The sequence below is a fragment of the Gouania willdenowi genome, chromosome 24, assembly GCF_900634775.1.
Source record: "Gouania willdenowi chromosome 24, fGouWil2.1, whole genome shotgun sequence".
NCBI classification, from domain to species: domain Eukaryota; kingdom Metazoa; phylum Chordata; class Actinopteri; order Blenniiformes; family Gobiesocidae; genus Gouania; species Gouania willdenowi.
This window is the reverse complement of record NC_041066.1, coordinates 23,873,752-23,883,821: the sequence shown is the minus strand read 5'-3', so window position 1 is coordinate 23,883,821 and position 10,070 is coordinate 23,873,752. Positions and strand designations below refer to the sequence as shown.

The window sequence follows — 10,070 nt, the reverse complement described above, 5'->3', positions numbered from 1 at the left end:
ATTATGATTACAATGACCAAGCATTTTTCCAATTACAAATAATTTTATCCTCACAAAATCAATTTCACTTACATCCTCAGTTACTGAAATGCAATTACAAATGATCAATTACTGAGCCTGCAAAAAATAACCTAATAAAAGTGAACCTTTCCCTTGTGTTAGCTTTCTGTTAGCATCTCTAATTATAACGGGTACTAAATCAGCTGTAAAATACACTAAAAACAAATATCTGTCTAATTTCTTTCCTATCTATTAGTTACCTTGTTAGGCTTCCTAATCAATGAAAATACAGGTTTTAATATTAATGGTGTGGACAACTGAGCTTTTTTGTGTCAGTATTACCCTATAGGGTACCAATTGTTTTTAAATGGAAAATCGGAGGAATGCGGGATATGAAACATATTTTAATAATTAACTATGTGTAGAACTGTACATAGAACTGTAACGCGGTTCCCCGGTTTTGTGTTAAATTATAACTGACATTTTTCATGGCAATTACAATTACTAATCGGAACTCAATTACAATTTAATTACCATTGTGACAGCAACAGATTTTAAAATAACAATTACAATTATGACATAAATGTAATTACTTATTAATTATGCAATCACAATTATAATTGACCCCAACACTGCTCTTTACACCTTTGCCTATGCCTGACGTGAGCGCGCATCCGTCTCCTCAGCGGCGCGCTTTAAGACCGCGCGGAAGCCCCGGTGCGGCGGCAGCTCCTGCGGCTCTGAAGGAGACGGTGGAGAAGGAGGGAAGGAGACACTACCGACCGTCGGTGTCCGGGGCTGGAGGCAGGCGGACGGACGGACGGACGGACAGACAGACGGACACGGTGAGTGCTGCTGGTGCATGACGCCTCGTGAACACGTCGTCGTTCGTTCTCGGTGACCGTTAAGTTCGGCCGCGGGGGCGCGCCGCAGCGTTGGGGTGATGCGCGCGGGTGAACTTGGGGGTAGTTTTTTTGCGTGTGTTTGTTTTTTTGAGTAATGGGAGTGCAATGAACGGTGACGTTAACTCCACGAGACACGGCGGCAGGTGAGCCGGTGAGTCCCACCGGTTAACGAGCACAGAGTAACCGGGACGCGTCCACCGGGAGCGAGCGGCCGTGCGAGGTAACAGGCGCGCGCCTCCCGGGGTTACCGAGTGCATTCGGTCTCAGACGCGCTCCCGTGTGTGTGTGCTTCTCATCGTGTTTTTTACCTGACCCAGTGACGCCCTGTTGTCGCCAGGACACGTGTCTCTCACCGGGCCACGGTCCGGTCCGGTCCGGTCCGCTCCGCTAAAGGCCGCCTGAGGTCATCGTCTGTATGTATGTATGACGTCATGTGACGTAAAACCCAGCGCGGTGCAAACAGCTGGGAACATGAAACCTGTCCATAATAACCAGTGCAGCACAGCAGGAAGAAAAGGTTACATCAGCGTTTTTCAACCTTAGGGTCGTGACCCCATGTAGGGTCGCCTGGAAATAAAATGAGGTCAGCTTAAATATCTAGTAGTAATGAAATAAAATAAAATGACTGATTAAAATGATGTATATATACATTTTTGAAATTATTCTTTTTCAAATTAAAACACCACACACACAATCTTAAACAACTATTCCAGGGTTTTTCAACCTTGCGGTCATGACCCCATGTGGGGTCGCCCGGAAACTAAATGGGGTCACTATAAATATCTAGTAATAATAAAATAAAATGACATTCATTGTTTTTTTAATTACTCTTTTTCAAATTAAAACACCACACACAAATTTAAACAACTATTCTGGGTTTTTCAACCTTGGGGTCGTGACCCCATGTGGGGTCGCCTGAAAATAAAATGGGGTCAGCTTAAATATCCAATAATAATGAAATAAAACAAAATGATATTTTAAATTTTTTAAATTTTTTTAATTCATAGTTTTCAAATGAAAACACCACACACAATCTTAAACAACTATTCCAGGTTTTTCAACCATGGGGTTAACTGGAAATAAAATGGGGTCACCTGAAATGTAATAATAAGCATATTAAATAATGAGCATATTAAATTATTAAATATTAAAAAAAATCATGTTTTGTAAGCACCATATTTCTCTCAATGTCTTTTTAATATATAATAATAATTTTGTTAACTTTTAGTTATTTGTTGAAATGTATTACCGTATAGTTTTACGTTAGTTTCAAGATGTTTAAGCCTTTAATCCACTGCTTTCCTGCTAATAACTAATGTGTGTAATAATATTGTGCTCCCTAAAATTGTACTGAATTGTGAGAATGCTGTCCATATGCTTATTGCATGGTGAAATATCGCAATATTTTGCCAAATCCATTTTTTCCCTCGCACCCTTACAACACATTAAAAATACACTTTAGATGAAGCTCTGCATTAATTTTCAGTCACAGGATAACATGATCACTACTCGAGCCGTAACACCTAGCGGAAGTAGATATTTTTAAATGGATTATGGGCATAAATGGACATATTTGTCCTGTGTCATGTTGGGGCCTGATTTTTAATAAATAGATAGACAGAAAAGAAACAAGTCAGATTGTTTTTTTTTTTTTTGTGAATTCTGTTTTTTTCCGTCTGTTTTTCGCGATCACGAAAAACTGAAAAGGCCTTAAAAGGGGGAGTTTTGGAGGATCTGGTACACCTGCAGGTGCAGAGTCTTAATCCAGCACTGCATAGTTAAAATACCTGTCTTCAAAGCATCAGGAGATACAATAATGACAAGCCTTAGTCTATGGACGGCAAAAGCGGATGAGTTCATTGGTTAAGTTGGTCTTCAAACACTGTAATGTGAGCGTACAAACTAGTGAGACAGTAATCCCTGGAAATAACAACCTGTACAGTAAGATGTGATCTTTACACAGTGACAGGTGAGCATCATATTTCCTAAGGTGGAAAGTTTTGAGGTCGACTTTCACAGAAACTGCTTCAGGGTTCGAGAGCAGTCGTGAACGTGACCGGGTCAGATATGTTTTGAAAAATGTGTTCAGGTTCCAACAAGGTGTTTGTCTCTCTGTCTAAACACATGGTAAAGGGACGATGGTGATAGCATGAGCTAATAAGTGCTAATGAGGAGAAAAAGAATCAGAATCAGAATCAGAATCAGAAATGTTTTATTTGCCATGTACAGTTTTGAGGACAGTACAAGGAATTTGACTTGGTGGTTGGTGCACAAAACAAGCAACAAAAAGAAACAAAAGAAATAAAAACAACACAACAAAGAACAACCCAGCAACAATAATAATAATAATAATGATAAATATAAAGGATGAGGGATAAATAAAGGATAGATAGAGAATAAATGATAAATAGGATAAATATAAATATATATATACAGTGCAGCAGGTATCAAGCTGGCGGAGGTGGTGATCGGGTGGGGGGGGGTTCAGTGGGTGACTTGGGGTGTGTTCATGTGGATGGTGGCAGAGGGAAAGAAGCTGTTTTTGTGTCTGGAGGTTCTGGTCCTGATGGACCGAAACCTCCTACCAGAAGGGAGAGATTGAAACAGTTTATGACCGGGGTGGGAGGGGTCGGCCACAATCTTTCCTGCACGCCTCAAAATCCTGGAGGCGTACAGGTCCTGGAGGGAGGGCAGATTGCAGCCGATGACCTTCTCTGCAGAGTGGATGATACGCTGCAGTCTGGCCTTGTCCTTGGCCGTAGCTGCAGCGTACCAGATGGTGATGGAGGAGCAGAGGATGGACTGGATGATGGAGCTGTAGAAGTTCACCATCATCTTTGTTGGCAGACTGAACTTCTTCAGCTGCCGCAGAAAGTACATCCTCTGCTGAGCTTTTTTGATAAGGGAGCTGATGTTCAGCTCCCACTTGAGGTCCTGAGTGATGATGGTCCCCAGGAAGCAGAAGTACATCCATTGGTCACATTATGGCTGTGTTCAAAATCGCACACTAACATACTACACACTCAATGAGTATATACTGTCTTCCAGGGTTGGGGTCAATCACATATTTCAGTTGCAATTACGCTGTCAATTATTAAAGGTCAATCATATTTAATCACAATTACTGAGCCTGAAATAAATAACCTAATAAAAGTTAACCATCCTCTTGTGTTAGCTTTCTGTTAGCATCTCTAATGTTAATGGGTCTTAAATGAGCTGTAAAATACACTAATAACAAATATTTATCTTCTAATTTCTTTCCAATCTATTGGTTACCTTGTTAGGCTTCCTAATCAATAAAAATATAGGCTTTAATATTTATGGTGTGGACAACTGAGCCTTTTGAAGGCATTTGAAATGAGAAAGTGACCAAGTAGAATATCAACATGTATTTCATCCATAAAAGTAGGGTGCAGCTATCGTTTCTTTTTGGAATCGATTAATCTAGCACTTTATCGATCGATTAATCGGATAACGCATAACATTAATGATGTGGCTGTAAAATGATCAAGCATTTGGCTTTTATTTCTAAAAAAGAATTTATTCCAACTCCAACATTTGGCTCCAAAACTAAGCCCATTTTTTTTGCAATTTAACCATTTATTGTTTATAAGTGCCAAGTTTACAATTAAATAACAATACAGTTAAGTAAACTTATTGTAAAACATGTAAAACTATGAATACAAATTTTAACTTAAATAGTAAAGGCCATTTGGCCTTAGTTCTGTCTTAATACAATACATTACGAAGAAAAGGATTGTACCTTCTGCAAATTACCCACCTTAGGACAAAGAATGAATATAAAGTAATAAAAAATATCAAGCCAAACAGGTACACACTGTATACACTGTATTGTTTTATTTTGCTTTACTTTCATTTAGTATATTTTTATTATAAATACCTTATGTGTGTTGAAGACATGTTTTGAGATGTGTGTGTGTGTGTGTGTGTGTATTCGTGTATATGTGTGTGTTCGTGTATATGTGTGTGTCCGTTCGCAGAAAGTTATGTGAGTGAGATTTATCCAAATTTTCCCTCTTGTTACTCATGCCTCATCACTATTAATTACTAGTGAAACCAGAGACCGCGTACAAAGGGGCCGTGATACGGACTTTGGTGACGTCACGTGAATTAAACGACTCTTCGAGGCAGAGAATTTGCTTCGAATAATTTTTGTAATTGAGTAATTCGAGGAATCGTTTCAGCCCTACACAAAACTCACTATGGAATGAAATGTGTCATTTCATTCTGACATTTCGGAGATTTTCAGAGACCCTCCATTGTGCTACTGACAAAACTTCCGGTTAACTTCAAAATAAGAGCACTATTTACAAAAGCTTTAAAAAAAAAAACACAAATGGAAGACAAGAAGATATGTTTTTTCTTTGAAAAGACGATATTTGATTTTTAGTTTGAAGCCGATGTCACGGTCTGAGTTTACCTCGTACTGAGATCGATTATGAGCATGTGGACTACCGGAAAATGAATTTTTGCTAGTTCCGCTGTGAGTTTTACTACTTTCGTCATGAGATTGAAAATTAAATTTCAAAGCTAATGTTCAAAGCTATATACGAGGCAGGAGCGGTTCCAACGCCACAAAGAAAGGATAGACAGGTTAATCTTCTTCATGGTGAAAGGTCATTTATTTTCCAAAAAACATGATTATATTATACATTGCAATAAATATCAGTTAACCTAATTTAACTTTACAATATTAAGCTGTTGTATTCATATAAATCTGATCATAACAATCATGTTTTTTTTTTATCATTGGTCGATTTTTTTTTTTTTATTATTGATGGTCGACTAATGTGATGTTTTAAGCTTTTTTTAAAATCAGTACAGCAATCTCTGCAAGGTTAATCCAGCACGGGTACATCTCAGTACATAGCAGTCACGTACTGACATTGTAAGACAGTCTCAGTATGAAGGTAAACTCAGATTGTGACACCGGTCCCTGGACCATTTTACATTCCGGCGGTTGAGTATGACTAGTGTGAATACTTAAAAAATATCCCTGGGCTGGGGCTGATATGAACCAAAACTTATATCTTGATTTTTTTCTCAAAATGGCGATATATATGATATAAATCTCGATATTTTTAATACAATAAAGTTTTACTCGAAAAACAATTCTAGGTTAAATTTGCTGGTGAAAAATGCCACACAGGCACATTTATTAAAAAATAGCTGCACAATATGTGTCACTTCTGGCTTTTTTTCCTATGAGAGACAGCACATGTGAGTGAGGTCTGGGTTAGGACGCTCTCAGAAATCCATAACCCTAACTCATTTTAATACAAAATAAGCTATACAATAAAAAATGACGGTATAGGCGATTTTGTAATTTTCCATATCACCAAAATAGAAAACTCGATATATTGCCTAGTCTTCATATACAGTATTATACATCTGGGTATTTCTTGTGCACTCAATCATACTCATTTTGACCTCAGACTTAGTATGAGTAGTATGTTACTATGACATTTCCAACACAGCCGTTTATGACATCATAAGAGGAATGACTCCTACTGCGGGAGGGGCAGAGGGAGGGTCTGTAACCTTTAACAATTCGTGATTTACTTGCTAACTTCAGCCACAAGAGCATCAGCCGCGCACTGTTTAAGGGAGAGTTAAGGTCCCTTAGGAGAGCTCTTCTTCTCTACTTCATTGTCTACTAAGAAACCACAGAGTTGGAATTGTCTACCCCTGCGGTCCCAGATTTCTTTTGGGTCACAACTGTTTTTATTCTCTTTCTGTAAACAAAAGAGGTTTACATCGTCATCTTTACAATTACAACATTATAATATTTACAACACAGCCATTGTCTCTAACACTCGGCGTGAGTTTTCACTCCAACAAGCTTAAAACACCTCTGACTTTGAAAGCCAAAATATCCCCCAGTGTGTTTGTGACCGTCTGTTCATGCTCCTCCTCATGTCAGGTGTGTATCTGTGTGTTTTCTTTCAGGTGAGGAAGGAGGACTGAGCCACAGGCTGAATGAAGCCACACCTGGTGCTTCTCAAGCCTCTTCTTCCCATGTTTTGATTTCAGTTTTTTTTTTTTTTTTTTTTTTTTTTTTTTTTTTTTTTAAAAATTACCTGAGCTGCTCACAGACATGCCGTCCAACAGTCCTGCTGCGACCGACCCGCCCCAGACACCCGAGCGTGACACATCCAACGAACTGGTGAGAGGCTCTCTGTATGTCTGAGGGGGCTGTTAGCTATTAGCATTAAAAAAGCTCCACCTAGAATGACATGAAAGGGTTAATTTACATCATGTATGTCAGAATTCGGGCTTCAATATAATAATCGGTCATTGAGCACAATTCTTTTGAATGTTTGAACTACTAACATAGCCCTTTCGGCCTGGTCTGCTAGTGTTGCTACATGCTAACCTAACTAAAACATGTGGCGTTCCTTCACAATCTCAGATGAAGACATGGGCTGTTAAAAATGTCTCACTAACGTACTATGCATTACAAAACTTAATGAGTATATACTGTCTAGGATATACTATGGTTGTGTTGTAAAAGTCGTACTAATGTAACACTCATGCTGAGTCTGAAGTCAAATAAAATATGTAGTGCGTTCACATTATATAGTATTAAAAGATTGAGTACGCAAGAAATACCCTGATGTATATTGTATGGCAGGGGTGTCAAACTAATTTTAGTTAAGGGGCCATATACGGAGCAGTTTATCTAAAGTGGACCACAGATTTTAGGCAAGAAAATGAGTAATTGAATCATTATTGTGCTCTAGTTTGCACTTCCCTCAATTAAATAAATTATATAATATATACAGCACTGACTGTTGTATTTGGGGTCTTGTTTTGAAGTTAACAGGAAGTTTGGTCAGTAGCACAATGGAGGGTCTCTGAAAATGTCAGGACGACATGTGTTTTTTGTGAGTTTTCTGAATCAAATGAGCACATGTTGAGATTCTACTGGGTCACTTTCTCACATGTTTTCAGAACTTTCAAAGGTGGAGAATCAACAGAGATATTTAGCCTCAGTGCGCTTAAAGTTTTTGTCCTTGAAGGTTCCAAATGCATCTTTGGAAACTTGGAAGTATACTTCAGTGGGAACGCTCAACATCCTAATCATACTTAGTATATAGTAGACAGTATATACTCATTGAGTTTGTAGTGCAAAGCACGTTAGTGGGACATTTCCAACACAGCCAATGCATGAAATGTTTGCGATTAGAAACTACCCCAATCATTTAACAAACACAGAAAACATATGAGTTTAATTGAATTTGTGAATTTGGAGGACCTCAAACATTTAGAACCAAAAAAAGAGATTTACCCAATTTTCCATGTTTTCTTTAATTTTTACTTTGAGTAAAATCCTCCTACGGTTTAAAATGGACTCTCAAAGAGGCCAGTTTAGGCCTTGAGTTTGGCATACCTGGCCTAGTGTGTATAAAATGAGGCCTTCATCATTCCTGTTAATGGCTTTGTTAACCCGTAATAAGGTAAGAATGGAGTTTAAATGCAAAAGAGGAAAAATAGTAATAGCTGCAGAGGATTGATGAGTCAAGGAGTGGAGAGAAACAGGCTGTTAAAGCCATGAGGAAACAGGACCGGCTGTCTGCTGCTGATGGGACCTTCCTCTGCCTGCTTTTTAATCGGGTTGCTAAGCAACTGCAGTGGCCTAAAATAACCTGCTGGGAGACAGAAATAGATGAGAAACATAAAGGCAGTTTGTGTGTCACTGTAAGAGAGGAATAGAGATGTGTTTTTTTATATTTTCTACTGAGATCAAGGTAAACTTGTTTTTTTACCTAAACGTGCCTATAGGAAGTCTATGTTTAAAGTGTGAAACCCTTACCCTCCCATCAGTGGTTGCTATGCTTGTCGTCAGGGAAGTGACACCGGTGTCGTTACTCGACCTGACGAGCTTGTTGCTAAGCAGTTTGGGCACCTTAGCAACCACTTTGATGTGGCCTTCACGAGCGAGTGCAGCAGTCGAGGAAACACAACTGACTCTGAGCTGTGGACAGATGATTAGATGCACCGTGTATCTGTCACAGGACAAGCTCCGCCCCCTCATACTCATTAACAGAGGTGACAAGTAATGAAGCACTAGTACTTTGTTACTGTACTTAAGTAGTTTTCTGGTATCTGTACTTTACTTGAGTATTTATTTATTTTTGGCAACTTTTTACTTTTACTCCTTACTTTTTTTCAACAAATATTTATACTTTCTACTCCTTACATTTTAAAAATGAGCTCGTTTCTTTTAAGATCTTCCAAGATGACGCATGACGTAAAAAGACAAAACCAACAAAATTTTTAAACCCAAAGCTGCTCTGGGTTTAATTGAGCAATTGCATTATTTTTTCTTGAAACATTTTATTTACAAATTGTATCTATAATTACTGCTAAATTTTCCAGGTGTTCATAAAGAGCAACAGATTAAATGTATTGCCATGGACCAGTTTTTTACAAGTTTTTAAAAATGTTAAACTCAAAGCTGCTCTGCTTGTGTTTTATTGAGGTTTTTTTTTTCTTGACACATACTTATACATATTATTTATTACAAGTGCTAAAATGAGTGCTCAGAAGCAAAAAGAATAATCCCTAGAATGAGACTGTGATGCATTTTCTATTGCAATTTTGGGCCCGAATTTCCCACACAGTTCTGCGGACGTGATGTCAAATGACGCTGATACACGTTCTTGACGGTAAAGAAAAAGAAGAAGAGAGCTTGGAGACTGCTAAATTCACTTTTTTAGCCCTTAAATGCATTTTGATGTATATTTAGATTGTTTAGAAGCACAGAAAAGTTCAAATTAATCTCTTCAGGTGCTCCGTTGATATCTTTATATTCTGTTTTGGTCATATTTTTCAATCTGTTTCGATTTTTCGATTCTCTATTACGTTTTTTGAACAATAACGTCAGCGGAACTGCCAAATTAGTACATCGACTCCAGGCCCAACACTTTGAGCAATCCGCCATTTTTATTTCTCGCTTTTATTTTGTAGTCCAAGCTCCAGGATGCAGAAGTTACGAGAGGAGAAATCAAAATGTTTGATTGTTGGATGTAGTAACCCACACGCTTCATTACAACGTCTCCCAGCATCAGAACCTTTTCAAAGTGCCTGGTTGAGTTTTATTTTTCACGGAAATGTACCCACATCTGTGGGTAAGGTCAT

At 38.3% G+C, this 10,070-nt stretch overlaps 1 protein-coding gene across 4 annotated transcripts in view; it reads left to right on the top strand.

The window, feature by feature from the left end:
• The first annotated feature begins 704 nt into the window (after positions 1 to 704).
• LOC114457540 (DNA (cytosine-5)-methyltransferase 3A-like) overlaps positions 705 to 10,070 on the top strand; it is a 53,036-nt gene continuing 43,670 nt past the window's right edge. For all 4 annotated transcript variants that reach the window (XM_028439476.1, XM_028439475.1, XM_028439474.1 and 1 more), the window contains exons 1-2: positions 705 to 845; positions 6,876 to 7,092. In XM_028439476.1, coding sequence (XP_028295277.1) covers positions 7,024 to 7,092 — 69 coding nt within the window. In that variant the 5' untranslated portion in view covers positions 705 to 845; positions 6,876 to 7,023. The remainder of the gene's footprint in view (positions 846 to 6,875; positions 7,093 to 10,070) is intronic.